The 21704-nt window shown below is 67.0% G+C and overlaps 1 protein-coding gene across 3 annotated transcripts; it reads right to left on the bottom strand.

The window, feature by feature from the left end:
* Positions 1 to 22: 22 nt before the first annotated feature.
* Positions 23 to 21638, bottom strand: CRELD2 (cysteine rich with EGF like domains 2). 3 transcript variants are annotated; one of them, XM_051839193.2, is made up of 10 exons: positions 21381 to 21638; positions 21039 to 21121; positions 20785 to 20895; positions 20062 to 20153; positions 7019 to 7195; positions 4238 to 4333; positions 3344 to 3427; positions 1294 to 1389; positions 988 to 1128; positions 23 to 216 (listed from the first exon to the last, which is right to left on the bottom strand). In XM_051839193.2, exons 1-10 carry the CDS (start codon positions 21519 to 21521, stop codon positions 167 to 169), a joined length of 1071 nt encoding a protein of 356 aa, XP_051695153.1. In that variant the 5' UTR covers positions 21522 to 21638; the 3' UTR covers positions 23 to 166. The 3 variants fall into 3 exon arrangements, with proteins under 3 accessions (XP_051695153.1, XP_051695155.1, XP_069909166.1); XM_051839195.2 differs by lacking the exons at positions 23 to 216; positions 988 to 1128 and having other exon boundaries at positions 1294 to 2791; positions 21381 to 21636; XM_070053065.1 differs by lacking the exons at positions 23 to 216; positions 988 to 1128; positions 1294 to 1389 and adding an exon at positions 3022 to 3143 and having other exon boundaries at positions 3260 to 3427; positions 21381 to 21637.
* Between the last annotated feature and the right edge of the window lie 66 nt (positions 21639 to 21704).

Below are 21704 nucleotides of genomic sequence, written 5' to 3'. Positions count from 1 at the left end.
ATGCACCCGTGCCTGTCCCGACTACCGTCAATGGTCAATTTTATTATAAAGAATGGTATCAAAATATACAAATCTGTTGAACACTCAAGAAACACGACATTCCTAAGGGCCCCGGCGGCCGGTGGCGCAGAGCCCGGGGCACAGCAGGCTCCGCGGTCCCCACGCGTCACAGGTCCTCACGCAACAGTGGCAGTGGGGGGGTCTCCTCCGTGACCTCTGCGGAAAACAGACGGCTCCCCTGAGGGTCTGGCTGCGGCTGGGACAGCAGCTGCAGCCCGTGGCCTTGGGGACCGTGCCCAGGGCTTGTCGGGACACGGGGCCTCTCCAAAGCCACCGCAGGAGGTGCCGCAGGGGTGCCCCGGCAGGGCTTGTGGCCCTGTCCTCGGGCCTGGTGTTGCAGAGTCCAGCACCGCACTCCTGCACCTGCGGTCACTCCCGCTGACCCGCTCAGGGCCCGGAGCACTGGAGCGAACTGTCGCATTCACTCTGGGAACTTCAGCCACTTCCTCTTTGAACACTGCCCCTCTCCCTTCACACTCTTCTAGAACGTCCAAGGGACTGTCGTAGGCCGGGCTGTGTCCCCAGACAGATGCCGAAGTACCCGTGGTACCTCTGCCGATGGTCAGGGTGGTCACCAGGCTGAGCCCCAGTCCGGGGCCAGTGTCCTCACGGCAGCGGAGGGGGATTTGGACACCCAGGGAGCCTCCAGAGCCCCCCAGGGGCCCTCGCAGCCCCCCAGGCCCTCACCGCCCTCTCTGCCCAGCGGGAAGGGGGATACCAGCTCCCAGCACCCCTCACCCCCGGGGGACGCCGGCTCCCAGCACCCCTCACCCCTGGGGGACGCCGGCTCCCAGCACCCCTCACCCCCGGGGGACGCCGGCTCCCAGCTCCCCTCACCCCCGGGGGACGCCGGTTCCCAGCACCCCTCACCCCCGGGGGACGCCGGCTCCCAGCTCCCCTCACCGCCGGGGCAGCCAGGCCACTCACCAGCCGCGGCCATGGGCACACAGGCGTCCTCCGTGTCCCGGAAGCCTTCGGGACACACGCAGACGAAGCTCCCGGGGGTGTTGTAGCAGTTCTCCTTCTCCCTCACACACACTCTCTCCGGTAGCGAGCACTCGTCTATATCTACAACCAGAACGCCCACCTCCAGCCAACGTCCCCCCCGCTCATTAGCATCAGGGTCACAGGGCCCACCTCCAGCCAACGTCCCCCCCGCTCATTAGCATCAGGGTCACAGGGCGGCCGAAGGTCAGGCCCAGGCGGTGGCCGGCCTGGGGGAGCCACACTCACCTGTGCACTGCCCGCCTTCCCTCGTGTAGCCCGCGATGCACTCCTTACAGTTCCCTGGGCCCTTCCCTGTGCAGCCCACGCAGGTGGGGTCACACTCTGGAACCAAGGAGGGAAGTCAACCGCGGACCCCTCCTCACCAGTCACGACCCTGTCTGTGGCCAGGCACACAATGCTCCTGCAGGGCCGTCATGCCGGCAGCAGTGGGGTCCCGGGGGACGCCCAGCTCAAGTGCTGGCTCCTTCCGGCCCCGCCTCCTGCCGCACCCCCAGTGCTGGGACCCACTCCCAGGCTCCTGGCTTGGCCTGGCCCAGCCCTGTCTGTTGCCAGCATCTGGGGAGTGAACCTGCAAATGGAAGACCTCTCTGTGCCTTCCCAGTAAAATCAAAGGAAGAGACAAAAGACAAAACCAAGACCCGACAGTCCTTCTGCTGAAGAAACGGGGTCTGGTGGATTTCTCAAAACAAAACACACCTCACGCTTGGTGGTCTGGGTTGTCTGCCTGCAGGGGGCCCAACGAGAGCTGCGCCCCTGCCCTCCAGGCTTCCGGGCTGCAGCCCAGGCAGAGACCACTGCCAGACCCCTGTGCGAGGGCTGTGGCAGGCCCGGGGGAGCACTGTGTGCCGGCAGTCTCTGGATGTGCGAGGGCTGTGGCAGGCCCGGGGAGCACTGTGTGCCGGCACAGTCTCTGGAGGTGAGAGGGCTGTGGCAGGCCCGGGGGGAGCACCGTGCGCTGGCACAGTCTCTGGAGGTGCGAGGGCTGTGGCAGGCCCGGGGGGAGCACCGTGCGCCGGCACAGTCTCTGGAGGTGAGAGGGCTGTGGCAGGCCCGGGGGAGCACCGTGTGCTGGCACAGTCTCTGGAGGTGCGAGGGCCCTGATACACATCCTTCCTTCTCTGAGTCGTTTGGAAGTTAATCCAAAGATGAGGCGTGTTCACGGGTTCATCTCCAGGGCTCGTGGTTCACGATGGTGGGAACACTGTCGAGGTTGGGTCATTCTTTTTGACTTGAGAGGCAGAGAGAGGGACAGAGCTTCCTTCTGCTGCCCCCCCCCCCAGGCTGCCCCTCTGACGGCAGGAGCCAGAGCTGGCCGTCACACCTGGCGCGGCGGCGTAGAGCCGCCAGGCTGCATGCCCACTCCTGTTACGCAGTCCAGGCTGCCGGAGGCGCCAAGGCGCAGCGGGTACAGCCGCGGCTGCAGCGCTGGCGAACCGGGCAAGCAGCACCTCTCCCCCTCCGTAGCGCTTTCAGATAAGTAATACATCTTTTAAAAAGAACTTCCTGAGTTTTCTGCACCACATTTCTGTTCCCTGTGTTGCTACATTCTTTTTAAAGGTAAGACGCTTTCATTTTTGTTTTCACTTTTTTGAAAGGCAGAGTGAGACGTCTTCCATGTCTGGTTCACGCCCCGAAGGCTTATCCCAAGAGTGGCGGGCCAGGCGGAAGCCGGGAGCCAGGAGCTCCATCCAAGTGTCCCCCGTGGGTGGCAGGACCCAAGCATCTGAGCAGTCAGCAGGGAGCTGGGGTCAGGAGTGTGGCTGGGACTCATACGGGCGGTGGGCACGCCAAACGTCCACCCGGTTCTGTGTCTCAAAGCAGGTGGGACGGACGCCATGCGAGAAGGGACACATGCAAGTCTAGAGGGGGGCGGAAGTGGGACCCCGGCCACCTTCACAGCCGGGGAGGGAAGCGGGACCCCGGCCACCTTCACGGGGTAGGGGGAGGGAAGTGGGACCCCGGCCACCTTCACGGAGGGGGACGGAAGCTGGGACCCCAGCCACCTTCACGGAGGGGGAGGGACGCAGGACCCCGGCCACCTTCACGGAGGGGGAGGGACGCGGGACCCCGGCCACCTTTGCAGGGGGGGACGGAAGTGGGACCCTGGCCACCTTCACGGGGGGGGGGGACGGAAGCTGGGACCCCGGCCACCTTCACGGGGGGGGGGGGGGGAAGCTGGGACCCTGGCCACCTTCGCAGAGGGGGGACGGAAGCTGGGACCCCGGCCACCTTCGCAGAGCGGGGACAGAAGCTGAAACCCTGGCCCCAAGCCCACCTTCGCATAGGTAGGAGCCACTGACGTTCTCACAGTACTGCGCCTCGCTGCAGGGGGACGCCTCGGCCCCGCACTCGTCCACGTCTGGAACAGAGAGCAGCAGGTGGGTCGGCGGGCGAGGACCCTCGCAGGCCCCCCAAGGCCGGGCAGGCGGGGGCTGGGGGGGACACGGGGAGGACACTCGGGTGCAGGTGCACGGGCACCTCTGCTTCCTCAGGCAGCCCCAGCTCCTGCAGCCCCCCACCCAAACAGGAAGCCAGCTTGGATGAGCCCCTCATGTGCCTGAGGCCAAGCAGCTGCAAGGCCAAACCCAGAGACTTCCAGCAGCGGGACACTGGTGTCAGGAGCCAGCGGCCGGGACGGGGCCCTCAAGGGGTGCCAGTGCAGTGGGGAGGAGGAAAGGCACACAGCCAGCAGCGGCGCCCGGGCCACAGCTCTCACACCCGCCCTCCCCCAGCAAAGCCGGCCCGTGTCAGGGGCGGGGGCGGCCCCAGAACCAGAGCGCGGGGGCTCCCAGGCAGCCGCCTGCAGGCCGGGCACCTGCAGGGGAGGTCTGTGCCTCCACAGGACGGCTCCTGGGGCCTGCCCGTTGCTAGGCCACGCCCCAACACCACTGTCATGTCTGACAGAGCATACAGCAGCACTCCCCAGTGTGGACGAGTCTGGTTCCAGGGTGAGGGGCAGGGCCGGGACTGCTGGGGCCTGCTCTCCCCAGCAGCCCACGGCCAGGTCTACAGCGGACACACCTGCCTGGCCCCGGGCTCGGGCTCCAGAGCCGACCCCATCCGGTGGTCAGTTACCTCCCCAAACCCAGAATGGGGCAGCGATGGGGAGCTGCGGGCAGTGGGGTGCGGGCTGGGGGAAGCCTGTCCCGGGAGCCCCTGCCCTCCTCACCCACGCAGGCGTCCTGCACGCGCTCCCAGCCCACTTCGCACTCGCTGCAGTGTCGGTTGGTGGGGCCCGAGCAGGTCTTGCAGGACTCGTCACAGGCTGGAAGGCAAAGAGGCCACGTCAGGTCCTTCAGGGAGTCCCCCCAGTCACCCACACAGCCACCACTGTGGCGTCGGCGGCCCACGTCAGAGCACCGGGCCCAGTCCTGGCTGCTCTGCTTCCGACCCAGCTCCCTGCTGATGCGCCGGGGAACAGCAGCAGCCGGCTCAGGTGCTGGGGCCCTGCCCCCACGTGGGAGACCCGGATGGAGCTCCTGGCTCCTGGCTGTAGCAGCCATTTAGAGAGTGAACCAATGGATAAAAAGAACTCTCTCGTCTCTCCCTCTGCCTTTCAAGTAAATAAATAAATAAATATAAGAAAAGAGAAATGGGAAATCCACGTTCTGCTCAAAACCTGAGAGCAGCCCCGGCAGAGCGGGGTCTTGGTTCCCGAGCCAGACTCGAGAACATGTGCTCGTGGTGGCAAAGGCAGCGCCTCCCACGCTGGCCAGCACCAGGCCGGCACACACCACACGCGGACACAGAGGAAGCAGAGCCCGCGGGGAGCGGAACTCTGAGGGCCGTGCGCTTGCTGGCGTTCCAAGGAGAACGTCCCACAGGGCACGACTCTCGGGCTGACACCACACACGCCTGCACGTGCGTGCGGGCTGGCGCACGAGCTTCCTCTCAGCGACACCAGTGGAAAGCCAGCAAACGCGCGCGCCCTCCGACGTGTCGGAGAGCCTGTTTAGGACAGTGCCGCCTGCAGCGTCCCTCCCGGACTGGAACACGCAGTGGAGTTGAGAGGCCGGGCCGCAGCCGAGCTGCTTGCCCTGTGCTGCGTGCTCGCAGCTCAGCTCAGAGGGGGGAGTCCCAGGTGGGAAAGCCCTCACCCAAGCCTGGTCCACGTGGCCACGTGACAGGGTCGGGCCAAACAGGACAGCGTGTCCTCAAGGAGGGGCACCGTGCAGAGACCAAGGCCCCCGGGTCTCGCGTGGGGCCGTCGGTCCACCTCGTTTCCTGCCGTGGCATGGCGGGGCTCAGCACTACAAGGTGCTGAGGGACATGGCACGTCCCGCCCTCCCACCGCACACGGCGATCCCAGGGCCTACGCCCAGCCGAGGACACCCAGCAGGGCGCTCCAGGGGACAGCTGCTGGAGAGCAAGCCTCCTTCCAGAGCACACCGGGCAACCGAACACGCTTCCCACGAGGCAGCCGCGTGCAGGAGCCACGAGAACCTCGAAGGGGGGGTGGAGCCTGCTGCCCCAGCAACGTGCAGCTCAAAATGGGTTGTTCAGCGACAGGACCACGTCCTCTGTCCCTCCCTTCACGGGTTTCGCAAGGGCCAGTCTTTTGGCCACCTGAGGCCAGGAGGCCAGTGTCGTGCGCAGCAGGTTAAGCTGCGGCTGTGACGCCTGCGTCCCACATGGGAGTGCTGGTTGGGGTCCTGGCTGTTCCACTTTTTTCTTTTTTAAGATTGACTTATTTGAAAGTCAGAGTTACACAGAGAAGAGAGGCAGAGAGGTGAGAGAGAGAGAGGTGAGAGAGAGAGAGAGAGAGAGAGAGAGACAGGTCTTCTATCCGCTGGTTCACTCCCCAATTGGCCTCAATGGCCAGAGCTGCACCCCATCTGAAGCCAGGAGCTTCTTCCAAGCCTCCCACATGGGTGCAGGGGCCCAAGGACTTGGGCCATCCTCCACTGCTTTCCCAGGCCAGAGCAGAGAGCTGGATCAGAAGTGGAGCAGCCAGGTCTTGAACCAGCGCCTATATGGGATGCCGGCACTTCAGGCCAGGGCGTTAACCTGCTGCGCCACAGTGCCGGCCCCTGTTCCACTTCTGATACAGCTTTCTGCAATTGTGCCTGGGAAGGCAGCAGAAGATGGCACAAGTACTTGGGCCCCCGGCATCCAGGTAGGAGACCAGGATGAAGTCCCTGGCTGCTGGCTTTGGCCTGGCCCAGGCCTGACTATTGCTGCCATTTGGGAGTGAACCAGTGGATGGAAGGTCTGTCACTATGCCTTTCAAATAAAGTGAGTAAATCTTAAAAACAGAGATCAGCGCTGTGGCATAGTGGGTAAAGCTGATGCCTGCAGTGCCGGCATCCCAAATGGGCACTGGTTCGAGTCCTGGCTGCTCTAGTTCTTTTATTTATTTATTTATTTAATTTATTGGACAGAAACACACAGAGACAGAAAGATCTTCCTTCCGTTGGTTCACCCCCAAAATGGCTGCCACGGCCGGCGCTGTGCCAATCCGAAGCCAGGAGCCAGGTACTTCCTTCTGGTCTCCCATGCGGGTGGCAGGGCCCAAACACCTGGGCCATCCTCCACTGCCCTCCCTGACCACAGCAGAGAGCTGGACTGGAAGAGGAGCAACCGGGACTAGAACCGGCGCCCATGTGGGATGCCAGTGCCACAGGCGGAGGATTAACCAAGTGAGCCACGATACTGGCCCCTGCTCTAGTTCTGATCCAGCTCTCCATGGCCTGGGAAAGCAGTAGAAGATGGCCCAAGTGCTTGGGTCCCTGCACCCGCGTGGGAGACCCGGAGGAAGCTCCTGGCTTCAGATCAGCTCAGCTCCACTGTTGCGGCCCTCTGTGGAGTGAACCAGCAGATGGAAGACCACTCGCTCTTTCTGCCTCTGTTACTCTTTCAAATAAATGGATAAGTCTTTAAAACAAACAAACCAAAACCACCACCACACACACACACACACACACACACACACGCGCGGAACAGACCTCACCTGTGCAGACGCTGTGGGTCTCGTTCCTCAGCGAGCTGAAGTAGCCGTCCGCACAGTCAGTGCACAGCGGCCCCTGGTACCCCACGTGGCACTGGCAGGACCCGTCCCCCTGCCTGCTGCCGTCTCCGTCGCAACGGCCGTTTCCACTGCAGGGCCTCTCGGAGCCGCCCTGGCACTCTTGGGGGGACACAAACCCATCCTCAGCCCACCCCTGCACCTGGCGGGGCTCTGGGGAGACCTCCTGGGCCTGCAGGGCTGGGGTGGCCGGTGCCACTCGGGGTGGCCCTGGGCAGCCTCCCCGGAAACACAGGGCAACGTAGGACAGCGTGGGGCGCGATGGCCTTGGCCACTGTGTCTCACACGCCACCAGGGAGAGCCAGAGAGGTATGCGGCGGGCATTTGTGGCCAATGGGGAGTGTCTGAGCGGCAGACTGCCCCTTGATCCACGCTTCCTCGTGGGAGAAGCCAGACACGCGCCAGGGCTCAAGACCGCGTGCCTAGCCCTGGGCGCTCTACAGGGTGGTCTGCACGGATGTGTGGGCAGAGCTGTGAGGATGGCAAGGCATGCTGCCGGGAGCCCACGCCGCTGCACACGGAGGGCCGTGCCCAGCAGGCTGGTCAGGACACAGCCTCAGAGGGCAACAGCGAGTCCCTCCCCACCCCCAATCCTGACAGGAAAGCAGGACGGTGCGGGGCTGTGGTCTCCGGGTGTGACAGGAGTACCAGTGTGGGGCTGTGGAGTCCCGGGTGTGACAGGAGTGACAGTGTGGGGCTGAGGACCCCGGGGAGTGACAGGAGTGACGGTGTGAGGCTGAGGACCCCGGGTGTGACAGGAGTGACAGTGTGGGGCTGAGGACCCCGGGTGTGACAGGAGGGACAGTGTGGGGCTGAGGACCCCGGGTGTGACAGGAGTGACAGTGTGGGGCTGAGGACCCCGGGTGTGACAGGAGGGACGGTGAGGGGTGAGGACCCCGGGTGTGACAGAAGGGACGGTGTGGGGCTGAGGACCCCGGGTGTGACAGGAGTGACGGTGTGGGGCTGAGGACCCCGGGTGTGACAGGAGGGACAGTGTGGGGCTGAGGACCCCGGGGAGTGACAGGAGTGACAGTGTGGGGCTGAGGACCCCGGGTGTGACAGGAGGGACAGTGTGGGGCTGAGGACCCCGGGTGTGACAGGAGGGACAGTGTGGGGCTGTGGAGTCCCGGGTGTGACAGGAGGGACAGTGTGAGGCTGAGTACCCCGGGTGTGACAGGAGTGACAGTGTGGGGCTGAGGACCCCGGGGACTGACAGGAGTGACGGTGTGAGGCTGAGGACCCTGGGTGTGACAGGAGTGACAATGTGGGGCTGTGGACCCCGGGTGTGACAGGAGTGACAGTGTGGGGCTGAGGACCCCGGGTGTGACAGGAGGGACAGTGTGGGGCTGAGGACCCCGGGTGTGACAGGAGAGACAGTGTGGGGCTGAGGACCCCGGGTGTGACAGGAGTGACGGTGTGGGGCTGAGGACCCCGGGTGTGACAGGAGGGACAGTGTGGGGCTGAGGACCCCGGGTGTGACAGGAGGGACAGTGTGGGGCTGAGGACCCCGGGTGTGACAGGAGGGACAGTGTGGGGGCTGAGGACCCCGGGTGTGACAGGAGGGACAGTGTGGGGCTGAGGACCCCGGGGAGTGACAGGAGTGACAGTGTGGGGCTGAGGACCCCGGGTGTGACAGGAGGGACAGTGTGGGGCTGTGGACCCCGGGTGTGACAGGAGGGACAGTGTGGGGCTGTGGAGTCCCGGGTGTGACAGGAGGGACAGTGTGGGGCTGAGGACCCCGGGTGTGACAGGAGGGACAGTGTGGGGCTGAGGACCCCGGGTGTGACAGGAGGGACAGTGTGGGGCTGAGGACCCCGGGTGTGACAGGAGGGACAGTGTGGGGCTGAGGACCCCGGGTGTGACAGGAGGGACAGTGTGGGGCTGTGGTGTCCCGGGTGTGACAGGAGGGACAGTGTGGGGCTGAGGACCCCGGGTGTGACAGGAGGGACGGTGTGGGGCTGAGGACCCCGGGTGTGACAGGAGTGACGGTGTGGGGCTGAGGACCCCGGGTGTGACAGGAGGGACAGTGTGGGGCTGTGGACCCCGGGTGTGACAGGAGTGACAGTGTGGGGCTGAGGACCCCGGGTGTGACAGGAGGGACAGTGTGGGGCTGAGGACCCCGGGTGTGACAGGAGGGACAGTGTGGGGCTGAGGACCCCGGGTGTGACAGGAGGGACAGTGTGGGGCTGAGGACCCCGGGTGTGACAGGAGGGACAGTGTGGGGCTGAGGACCCCGGGTGTGACAGGAGGGACAGTGCGGGGCTGTGGATCCCGGGTGTGACAGGAGTGACGGTGTGGGGCTGTGGTCCCTGGGTGACAGGAGTGACAGTGTGGGGCTGTGGTCCCTGGGTGACAGGAGTGACAGTGTGGGGCTGTGGATCCCGGGTGTGACAGGAGGGACAGTGTGGGGCTGAGGACCCCGGGGAGTGACAGGAGTGACAGTGTGGGGCTGAGGACCCCGGGTGTGACAGGAGGGACAGTGCGGGGCTGTGGATCCCGGGTGTGACAGGAGTGACGGTGTGGGGCTGTGGATCCCGGGTGTGACAGGAGGGACAGTGTGGGGCTGAGGACCCCGGGTGTGACAGGAGTGACGGTGTGGGGCTGAGGACCCCGGGTGTGACAGGAGTGACGGTGTGGGGCTGAGGACCCCGGGTGTGACAGGAGTGACGGTGTGGGGCTGAGGACCCCGGGTGTGACAGGAGTGACAGTGTGGGGCTGAGGACCCCGGGTGTGACAGGAGGGACAGTGTGGGGCTGTGGACCCCGGGTGTGACAGGAGGGACAGTGTGGGGCTGTGGACCCCGGGTGTGACAGGAGGGACAGTGTGGGGCTGAGGACCCCGGGTGTGACAGGAGTGACAGTGTGGGGGCTGAGGACCCCGGGTGTGACAGGAGGGACAGTGTGGGGCTGAGGACCCCGGGTGTGACAGGAGGGACAGTGTGGGGCTGAGGACCCCGGGTGTGACAGGAGGGACAGTGTGGGGCTGAGGACCCCGGGTGTGACAGGAGGGACAGTGTGGGGCTGAGGACCCCGGGTGTGACAGGAGGGACAGTGCGGGGCTGTGGATCCCGGGTGTGACAGGAGTGACGGTGTGGGGCTGTGGTCCCTGGGTGACAGGAGTGACAGTGTGGGCCTGTGGTCCCTGGGTGACAGGAGTGACAGTGTGGGGCTGTGGATCCCGGGTGTGACAGGAGGGACAGTGTGGGGCTGAGGACCCCGGGGAGTGACAGGAGTGACAGTGTGGGGCTGAGGACCCCGGGTGTGACAGGAGGGACAGTGCGGGGCTGTGGATCCCGGGTGTGACAGGAGTGACGGTGTGGGGCTGTGGATCCCGGGTGTGACAGGAGGGACAGTGTGGGGCTGAGGACCCCGGGTGTGACAGGAGTGACGGTGTGGGGCTGAGGACCCCGGGTGTGACAGGAGTGACGGTGTGGGGCTGAGGACCCCGGGTGTGACAGGAGGGACGGTGTGGGGCTGAGGACCCCGGGTGTGACAGGAGTGACGGTGTGGGGCTGAGGACCCCGGGTGACAGGAGTGACAGTGTGGGGCTGTGGATCCCGGGTGTGACAGGAGGGACAGTGTGGGGCTGAGGACCCCGGGGAGTGACAGGAGGGACAGTGTGGGGCTGAGGACCCCGGGAAGTGACAGGAGTGACAGTGTGGGGCTGAGGACCCCGGGTGTGACAGGAGGGACAGTGTGGGGCTGTGGATCCCGGGTGTGACAGGAGTGACGGTGTGGGGCTGTGGATCCCGGGTGTGACAGGAGGGACATTGTGGGGCTGCGGATCCCGGGTGCGACAGGAGGGACGGTGTGGGGCTGCGGATCCCGGGTGCGACAGGAGTGACGGTGTGGGGCTGAGGACCCCGGGTGCGACAGGAGTGAGGGTGTGGGGCTGAGGACCCCGGGTGTGACAGGAGGGACGGTGTGGGGCTGAGGACCCCGGGTGTGACAGGAGTGACAGTGTGGGGCTGAGGACCCCGGGTGTGACAGGAGTGACAGTGTGGGGCTGTGGACCCCGGGTGTGACAGGAGTGACGGTGTGGGGCTGTGGTCCCTGGGTGACAGGAGTGACAGTGTGGGCCTGTGGTCCCTGGGTGACAGGAGTGACAGTGTGGGGCTGTGGATCCCGGGTGTGACAGGAGGGACAGTGTGGGGCTGAGGACCCCGGGGAGTGACAGGAGTGACAGTGTGGGGCTGAGGACCCCGGGTGTGACAGGAGGGACAGTGCGGGGCTGTGGATCCCGGGTGTGACAGGAGTGACGGTGTGGGGCTGTGGATCCCGGGTGTGACAGGAGGGACAGTGTGGGGCTGAGGACCCCGGGTGTGACAGGAGTGACGGTGTGGGGCTGAGGACCCCGGGTGTGACAGGAGTGACGGTGTGGGGCTGAGGACCCCGGGTGTGACAGGAGGGACGGTGTGGGGCTGAGGACCCCGGGTGTGACAGGAGTGACGGTGTGGGGCTGAGGACCCCGGGTGACAGGAGTGACAGTGTGGGGCTGTGGATCCCGGGTGTGACAGGAGGGACAGTGTGGGGCTGAGGACCCCGGGGAGTGACAGGAGGGACAGTGTGGGGCTGAGGACCCCGGGAAGTGACAGGAGTGACAGTGTGGGGCTGAGGACCCCGGGTGTGACAGGAGGGACAGTGTGGGGCTGTGGATCCCGGGTGTGACAGGAGTGACGGTGTGGGGCTGTGGATCCCGGGTGTGACAGGAGGGACATTGTGGGGCTGCGGATCCCGGGTGCGACAGGAGGGACGGTGTGGGGCTGCGGATCCCGGGTGCGACAGGAGTGACGGTGTGGGGCTGAGGACCCCGGGTGCGACAGGAGTGAGGGTGTGGGGCTGAGGACCCCGGGTGTGACAGGAGGGACGGTGTGGGGCTGAGGACCCCGGGTGTGACAGGAGTGACAGTGTGGGGCTGAGGACCCCGGGTGTGACAGGAGTGACAGTGTGGGGCTGTGGACCCCGGGTGTGACAGGAGGGACAGTGTGGGGCTGTGGACCCCGGGTGTGACAGGAGTGACGGTGTGGGGCTGAGGACCCCGGGTGTGACAGGAGGGACAGTGTGGGGCTGAGGACCCCGGGTGTGACAGGAGTGACAGTGTGGGGCTGAGGACCCCGGGTGTGACAGGAGTGACAGTGTGGGGCTGTGGACCCCGGGTGTGACAGGAGGGACAGTGTGGGGCTGTGGACCCCGGGTGTGACAGGAGTGACGGTGTGGGGCTGTGGTCCCTGGGTGACAGGAGTGACAGTGTGGGGCTGTGGAGTCCCGGGTGTGACAGGAGTGACGGTGTGGGGCTGAGGACCCCGGGGAGTGACAGGAGTGACAGTGTGGGGCTGAGGACCCCGGGGAGTGACAGGAGGGACAGTGTGGGGCTGTGGACCCCGGGTGTGACAGGAGGGACAGTGTGGGGCTGAGGACCCCGGGTGTGACAGGAGTGACAGTGTGGGGCTGAGGACCCCGGGTGTGACAGGAGGGACAGTGTGGGGCTGTGGACCCCGGGTGTGACAGGAGGGACAGTGTGGGGGCTGAGGACCCCGGGTGTGACAGGAGGGACAGTGTGGGGCTGAGGACCCCGGGTGTGACAGGAGGGACAGTGTGGGGCTGAGGACCCCGGGTGTGACAGGAGGGACAGTGTGGGGCTGAGGACCCCGGGTGTGACAGGAGGGACAGTGTGGGGCTGAGGACCCCGGGTGTGACAGGAGGGACAGTGCGGGGCTGTGGATCCCGGGTGTGACAGGAGTGACGGTGTGGGGCTGTGGTCCCTGGGTGACAGGAGTGACAGTGTGGGGCTGTGGTCCCTGGGTGACAGGAGTGACAGTGTGGGGCTGTGGATCCCGGGTGTGACAGGAGGGACAGTGTGGGGCTGAGGACCCCGGGGAGTGACAGGAGTGACAGTGTGGGGCTGCGGATCCCGGGTGCGACAGGAGTGACGGTGTGGGGCTGAGGACCCCGGGTGCGACAGGAGTGACGGTGTGGGGCTGAGGACCCCGGGTGTGACAGGAGGGACGGTGTGGGGCTGAGGACCCCGGGTGTGACAGGAGTGACAGTGTGGGGCTGAGGACCCCGGGTGTGACAGGAGTGACAGTGTGGGGCTGTGGACCCCGGGTGTGACAGGAGGGACAGTGTGGGGCTGTGGACCCCGGGTGTGACAGGAGTGACGGTGTGGGGCTGAGGACCCCGGGTGTGACAGGAGGGACAGTGTGGGGCTGAGGACCCCGGGTGTGACAGGAGTGACAGTGTGGGGCTGAGGACCCCGGGTGTGACAGGAGTGACAGTGTGGGGCTGTGGACCCCGGGTGTGACAGGAGGGACGGTGTGGGGCTGTGGACCCCGGGTGTGACAGGAGTGACGGTGTGGGGCTGTGGTCCCTGGGTGACAGGAGTGACAGTGTGGGGCTGTGGAGTCCCGGGTGTGACAGGAGTGACGGTGTGGGGCTGAGGACCCCGGGGAGTGACAGGAGTGACAGTGTGGGGCTGAGGACCCCGGGGAGTGACAGGAGGGACAGTGTGGGGCTGTGGACCCCGGGTGTGACAGGAGGGACAGTGTGGGGCTGAGGACCCCGGGTGTGACAGGAGTGACAGTGTGGGGCTGAGGACCCCGGGTGTGACAGGAGGGACAGTGTGGGGCTGTGGACCCCGGGTGTGACAGGAGGGACAGTGTGGGGGCTGAGGACCCCGGGTGTGACAGGAGGGACAGTGTGGGGCTGAGGACCCCGGGTGTGACAGGAGGGACAGTGTGGGGCTGAGGACCCCGGGTGTGACAGGAGGGACAGTGTGGGGCTGAGGACCCCGGGTGTGACAGGAGGGACAGTGTGGGGCTGAGGACCCCGGGTGTGACAGGAGGGACAGTGCGGTGCTGTGGATCCCGGGTGTGACAGGAGTGACGGTGTGGGGCTGTGGTCCCTGGGTGACAGGAGTGACAGTGTGGGGCTGTGGTCCCTGGGTGACAGGAGTGACAGTGTGGGGCTGTGGATCCCGGGTGTGACAGGAGGGACAGTGTGGGGCTGAGGACCCCGGGGAGTGACAGGAGTGACAGTGTGGGGCTGAGGACCCCGGGTGTGACAGGAGGGACAGTGTGGGGCTGTGGAGTCCCGGGTGTGACAGGAGTGACGGTGTGGGGCTGAGGACCCCGGGGAGTGACAGGAGTGACAGTGTGGGGCTGAGGACCCCGGGGAGTGACAGGAGGGACAGTGTGGGGCTGTGGACCCCGGGTGTGACAGGAGGGACAGTGTGGGGCTGAGGACCCCGGGTGTGACAGGAGTGACAGTGTGGGGCTGAGGACCCCGGGTGTGACAGGAGGGACAGTGTGGGGCTGTGGACCCCGGGTGTGACAGGAGGGACAGTGTGGGGGCTGAGGACCCCGGGTGTGACAGGAGGGACAGTGTGGGGCTGAGGACCCCGGGTGTGACAGGAGGGACAGTGTGGGGCTGAGGACCCCGGGTGTGACAGGAGGGACAGTGTGGGGCTGAGGACCCCGGGTGTGACAGGAGGGACAGTGTGGGGCTGAGGACCCCGGGTGTGACAGGAGGGACAGTGCGGGGCTGTGGATCCCGGGTGTGACAGGAGTGACGGTGTGGGGCTGTGGTCCCTGGGTGACAGGAGTGACAGTGTGGGGCTGTGGTCCCTGGGTGACAGGAGTGACAGTGTGGGGCTGTGGATCCCGGGTGTGACAGGAGGGACAGTGTGGGGCTGAGGACCCCGGGGAGTGACAGGAGGGACAGTGTGGGGCTGAGGACCCCGGGTGTGACAGGAGTGACAGTGTGGGGCTGCGGATCCCGGGTGCGACAGGAGTGACGGTGTGGGGCTGAGGACCCCGGGTGCGACAGGAGTGACGGTGTGGGGCTGAGGACCCCGGGTGTGACAGGAGGGACGGTGTGGGGCTGAGGACCCCGGGTGTGACAGGAGTGACAGTGTGGGGCTGAGGACCCCGGGTGTGACAGGAGTGACAGTGTGGGGCTGTGGACCCCGGGTGTGACAGGAGGGACGGTGTGGGGCTGTGGACCCCGGGTGTGACAGGAGTGACGGTGTGGGGCTGTGGTCCCTGGGTGACAGGAGTGACAGTGTGGGGCTGTGGAGTCCCGGGTGTGACAGGAGTGACGGTGTGGGGCTGAGGACCCCGGGGAGTGACAGGAGTGACAGTGTGGGGCTGAGGACCCCGGGTGTGACAGGAGGGACAGTGTGGGGCTGAGGACCCCGGGTGTGACAGGAGGGACAGTGTGGGGCTGAGGACCCCGGGTGTGACAGGAGGGACAGTGTGGGGCTGAGGACCCCGGGTGTGACAGGAGGGACAGTGTGGGGCTGAGGACCCCGGGTGTGACAGGAGGGACAGTGTGGGGCTGAGGACCCCGGGTGTGACAGGAGTGACAGTGTGGGGCTGAGGACCCCGGGTGTGACAGGAGGGACAGTGTGGGGCTGAGGACCCCGGGTGTGACAGGAGGGACAGTGTGGGGCTGAGGACCCCGGGTGTGACAGGAGGGACAGTGTGGGGCTGAGGACCCCGGGTGTGACAGGAGGGACAGTGTGGGGCTGAGGACCCCGGGTGTGACAGGAGGGACAGTGCGGGGCTGTGGATCCCGGGTGTGACAGGAGTGACGGTGTGGGGCTGTGGTCCCTGGGTGACAGGAGTGACAGTGTGGGGCTGTGGTCCCTGGGTGACAGGAGTGACAGTGTGGGGCTGTGGATCCCGGGTGTGACAGGAGGGACAGTGTGGGGCTGAGGACCCCGGGGAGTGACAGGAGTGACAGTGTGGGGCTGAGGACCCCGGGTGTGACAGGAGGGACAGTGCGGGGCTGTGGATCCCGGGTGTGACAGGAGTGACGGTGTGGGGCTGTGGATCCCGGGTGTGACAGGAGGGACAGTGTGGGGCTGAGGACCCCGGGTGTGACAGGAGTGACGGTGTGGGGCTGAGGACCCCGGGTGTGACAGGAGGGACGGTGTGGGGCTGAGGACCCCGGGTGTGACAGGAGGGACGGTGTGGGGCTGAGGACCCCGGGTGTGACAGGAGGGACGGTGTGGGGCTGCGGATCCCGGGTGCGACAGGAGGGACGGTGTGGGGCTGAGGACCCCGGGTGTGACAGGAGTGACGGTGTGGGGCTGAGGACCCCGGGTGCGACAGGAGGGACGGTGTGGGGCTGAGGACCCCGGGTGTGACAGGAGGGACGGTGTGGGGCTGCGGATCCCGGGTGCGACAGGAGGGACGGTGTGGGGCTGAGGACCCCGGGTGTGACAGGAGTGACGGTGTGGGGCTGAGGACCCCGGGTGTGACAGGAGTGACGGTGTGGGGCTGAGGACCCCGGGTGCGACAGGAGGGACGGTGTGGGGCTGAGGACCCCGGGTGCGACAGGAGGGACGGTGTGGGGCTGAGGACCCCGGGTGCGACAAGAGTGACAGTGTGGGGGCTGAGGACCCCGGGTGTGACAGGAGGGACAGTGTGGGGCTGAGGACCCCGGGTGTGACAGGAGGGACAGTGTGGGGCTGAGGACCCCGGGTGTGACAGGAGGGACAGTGTGGGGCTGAGGACCCCGGGTGTGACAGGAGGGACAGTGTGGGGCTGAGGACCCCGGGTGTGACAGGAGGGACAGTGCGGGGCTGTGGATCCCGGGTGTGACAGGAGTGACGGTGTGGGGCTGTGGTCCCTGGGTGACAGGAGTGACAGTGTGGGCCTGTGGTCCCTGGGTGACAGGAGTGACAGTGTGGGGCTGTGGATCCCGGGTGTGACAGGAGGGACAGTGTGGGGCTGAGGACCCCGGGGAGTGACAGGAGTGACAGTGTGGGGCTGAGGACCCCGGGTGTGACAGGAGGGACAGTGCGGGGCTGTGGATCCCGGGTGTGACAGGAGTGACGGTGTGGGGCTGTGGATCCCGGGTGTGACAGGAGGGACAGTGTGGGGCTGAGGACCCCGGGTGTGACAGGAGTGACGGTGTGGGGCTGAGGACCCCGGGTGTGACAGGAGTGACGGTGTGGGGCTGAGGACCCCGGGTGTGACAGGAGGGACGGTGTGGGGCTGAGGACCCCGGGTGTGACAGGAGGGACGGTGTGGGGCTGCGGATCCCGGGTGCGACAGGAGGGACGGTGTGGGGCTGAGGACCCCGGGTGCGACAGGAGTGACGGTGTGGGGCTGAGGACCCCGGGTGTGACAAGAGGGACGGTGTGGGGCTGAGGACCCCGGGTGTGACAGGAGGGACGGTGTGGGGCTGAGGACCCCGGGTGTGACAGGAGGGACGGTGTGGGGCTGAGGACCCCGGGTGTGACAGGAGTGACGGTGTGGGGCTGAGGACCCCGGGTGTGACAGGAGGGACAGTGTGGGGCTGTGGACCCCGGGTGTGACAGGAGGGACAGTGTGGGGCTGTGGACCCCGGGTGTGACAGGAGGGACAGTGTGGGGCTGAGGACCCCGGGTGTGACAGGAGTGACAGTGTGGGGGCTGAGGACCCCGGGTGTGACAGGAGGGACAGTGTGGGGCTGAGGACCCCGGGTGTGACAGGAGGGACAGTGTGGGGCTGAGGACCCCGGGTGTGACAGGAGGGACAGTGTGGGGCTGAGGACCCCGGGTGTGACAGGAGGGACAGTGTGGGGCTGAGGACCCCGGGGAGTGACAGGAGGGACAGTGTGGGGCTGTGGACCCCGGGTGTGACAGGAGGGACAGTGTGGGGCTGAGGACCCCGGGTGTGACAGGAGTGACGGTGTGGGGCTGAGGACCCCGGGTGACAGGAGTGACAGTGTGGGGCTGTGGATCCCGGGTGTGACAGGAGGGACAGTGTGGGGCTGAGGACCCCGGGGAGTGACAGGAGGGACAGTGTGGGGCTGAGGACCCCGGGAAGTGACAGGAGTGACAGTGTGGGGCTGAGGACCCCGGGAAGTGACAGGAGGGACAGTGTGGGGCTGAGGACCCCGGGAAGTGACAGGAGGGACAGTGTGGAGCTGAGGACCCCGGGTGTGACAGGAGGGACAGTGTGGGGCTGTGGATCCCGGGTGTGACAGGAGTGACGGTGTGGGGCTGTGGATCCCGGGTGTGACAGGAGGGACAGTGTGGGGCTGCGGATCCCGGGTGCGACAGGGGGGACGGTGTGGGGCTGCGGATCCCGGGTGCGACAGGAGGGACGGTGTGGGGCTGAGGACCCCGGGTGCGACAGGAGGGACGGTGTGGGGCTGAGGACCCCGGGTGTGACAGGAGTGACAGTGTGGGGCTGAGGACCCCGGGTGTGACAGGAGTGACAGTGTGGGGCTGTGGACCCCGGGTGTGACAGGAGGGACAGTGTGGGGCTGTGGACCCCGGGTGTGACAGGAGTGACGGTGTGGGGCTGAGGACCCCGGGTGTGACAGGAGGGACAGTGTGGGGCTGAGGACCCCGGGTGTGACAGGAGTGACAGTGTGGGGCTGAGGACCCCGGGTGTGACAGGAGTGACGGTGTGGGGCTGAGGACCCCGGGTGTGACAGGAGTGACGGTGTGGGGCTGAGGACCCCGGGTGTGACAGGAGGGACAGTGTGGGGCTGAGGACCCCGGGTGTGACAGGAGTGACGGTGTGGGGCTGAGGACCCCGGGTGTGACAGGAGGGACAGTGTGGGGCTGAGGACCCCGGGTGTGACAGGAGTGACGGTGTGGGGCTGAGGACCCCGGGTGTGACAGGAGGGACAGTGTGGGGCTGAGGACCCCGGGTGTGACAGGAGTGACGGTGTGGGGCTGAGGACCCCGGGTGTGACAGGAGGGACAGTGTGGGGCTGAGGACCCCGGGTGTGACAGGAGGGACAGTGTGGGGCTGAGGACCCCGGGTGTGACAGGAGTGACGGTGTGGGGCTGTGGACCCCGGGTGTGACAGGAGGGACAGTGTGGGGCTGAGGACCCCGGGTGTGACAGGAGGGACAGTGTGGGGCTGTGGACCCCGGGTGTGACAGGAGTGACGGTGTGGGGCTGTGGTCCCTGGGTGACAGGAGTGACAGTGTGGGGCTGTGGAGTCCCGGGTGTGACAGGAGTGACGGTGTGGGGCTGAGGACCCCGGGGAGTGACAGGAGTGACAGTGTGGGGCTGAGGACCCCGGGGAGTGACAGGAGGGACAGTGTGGGGCTGTGGACCCCGGGTGTGACAGGAGGGACAGTGTGGGGCTGAGGACCCCGGGTGTGACAGGAGTGACGGTGTGGGGCTGAGGACCCCGGGTGTGACAGGAGGGACAGTGCGGGGCTGTGGAGTCCCGGGTGTGACAGGAGTGACGGTTTGGGGCTGAGGACCCCGGGTGTGACAGGAGTGACGGTGTGGGGCTGTGGATCCCGGGTGTGACAGGAGTGACAGTGTGGGGCTGTGGAGTCCCGGGTGTGACAGGAGTGACGGTGTGGGGCTGTGGATCCCGGGTGTGACAGGAGGGATGGTGTGGGGCTGAGGACCCCGGGTGTGACAGGAGTGACGGTGTGGGGCTGAGGACCCCGGGTGTGACAGGAGGGACAGTGTGGGGCTGAGGACCCCGGGTGTGACAGGAGTGACGGTGTGGGGCTGTGGAGTCCCGGGTGTGACAGGAGTGACACGTGGGGCTGAGGACCCCGGGTGTGACAGGAGTGACGGTGCGGGGCTGTGGTCCCTGGGTGACAGGAGGGATGGTGTGGGGCTGCGGATCCCGGGTGTGACAGGAGGGACAGTGTGGGGCTGAGGACCCCGGGTGTGACAGGAGGGACAGTGTGGGGCTGTGGATCCCGGGTGTGACAGGAGTGACGGTGTGGGGCTGTGGTCCCTGGGTGACAGGAGGGATGGTGTGGGGCTGCGGATCCCGGGTGTGACAGGAGGGACAGTGTGGGGCTGAGGACCCCGGGTGTGACAGGAGGGACAGTGTGGGGCTGTGGATCCCGGGTGTGACAGGAGGGACAGTGTGGGGCTGTGGATCCCGGGTGTGACAGGAGTGACACGTGGGGCTGAGGACCCCGGGTGACAGGAGTGACGGTGCGGGGCTGTGGTCCGGGGAGTGACAGGACAGCTGCACGTGGCCGTACCGTGACAGTGGGGGCCGTAGGTCCCTGGAGAGCAGCACACTTGTAGCGTCTGCACGCAGAACCACTCCTGCAGGTCGGGGTGCTCCTTCTTCCTGGGACGGCAGACACAGCCCTCAGCGTCCCGTGAGTGACAGATGGCAGCAGGGCTCTCCGCCGGGCGCACCCCCCTGCAGCCGCGGACAGCCCTGAGCCCTGCCCGGCACACCCACGCCCACGCTGGGCTCGCACGGCCGGCCGAGTGTGCTCGCTCCCTCTCAAGGCCGCCAAGACAAATATTAGTATTCTCAACCGCGCTGACCATGTGACTCCCGCCGGGACAGAGGGGGCCACCCCACGCATCACAGCATCTGGGAAGGGACTCTGGTTAGCCGCCTGGCGTGGAAGACGGTGGCATACGGGCCAGACAGGCAGGCTGGTGCCCACGCCCGTGTGCCGGCGGTTCGGGGTGGTGCCCATGCTGTGTGCCGGCGGCTCGGGGTGGTGCCCACGCTGTGTGCCGGCGGCTCGGGGTGCCGTCCACGCCCGTGTGCCTGCGGCTCGGGGTGCCGTCCACGCCGTGTGCTGGCGGCTCGGGGTGCCGTCCACGCCCGTGTGCCGGCGGCTCGGGGTGCCATCCACGCCCGTGTGCCGGCGGCTCGGGGTGCCATCCACGCCCGTGTGCCGGCGGCTCGGGGCGCCGTCCACGCCGTGTGCTGGCCACGCCGGCCGGCCCGCGGCACTCACAGCTGCAGCCACCAGGCCTCCAGGTGCTCCTCGTGCTCCTCCACCATCTGGTTGCACTCGAAGTCGCTGCTCCCACACAGGCCCTCCACGATCTCCAGGAAGCGGATCTCACTGGAACACAAGCGGGAAGTGGGGACCCCGACCCACGGCCCGGTGGGCGGCGGGGGCCACAGGTGGGCCCGGGCTGCGGGGCAGGGCGGCAGCCGGGAGGGTCGGGGCCAGGACACGGGCGCGCAGGTGCTCGGGCCACGCACCTGAACTCGTACTTGGACAGCGTCTTTTCCTCCCAAGCCGTGTTCCCGCCGCCGAAGTTCTTGTTCGCCGTGTCCGCCATGCCCTGCCGGAGAAGGTGCGCTCGGGCTGGGCACCGCCCAACCTCCATCCCGGAGCCGTGTGGGGCGACCCCGGGCCGCGGTGTGGGCGACCCCCGCCTCAGGACTCGGGGAGCACCTGCTTGAGCGTGCCCGGCCCCCTCCTCAGCCGTCCGGGCGCTGCTGCTCGAGCCCGCCCGGCCGGCCCGGCCCCCTCCTCAGCCCTCGAGGGACACCCGCCTTCACCTGCCCACCGGCCGCCCCTCCCCAGCCCTCCGGGCGCACCTGGTTGAACTTGTCCACCAGCCCCCGGCACCGCTGACAGGGCGTCGGCTTCCGAGAGGCTTCCAGGGCGGCCAGCGGCGGCGGCAGCAGGAGCAGCGGCAGCAGCAGCCACCCCGGCGCAGCCCAGGGCGGCGGGCGCATGGCGGGGCCGACGCGGACTCAGGTCCTGCGGCCCAGCGGCTCCGGCCTCCGCCGCCCACCGGTCCCGAGCGCGCCGGCCGTTCCCCGGGCTACTTGATGGCGTTCTCGAGGCCCCGCCCAGCGGTCGAGTCCCGCGCCGCGATTGGGTTCTCGGATCCGCCCCGTCCTGACGTGGACCAATCC

The sequence above is a fragment of the Oryctolagus cuniculus genome, chromosome 11 (genome assembly GCF_964237555.1).
Source record: "Oryctolagus cuniculus chromosome 11, mOryCun1.1, whole genome shotgun sequence".
Classification (NCBI taxonomy): Eukaryota; Metazoa; Chordata; class Mammalia; order Lagomorpha; family Leporidae; genus Oryctolagus; species Oryctolagus cuniculus.
Note: the sequence above shows the minus strand (reverse complement) of the source record. Positions and strands in the feature narration are given on the sequence as shown.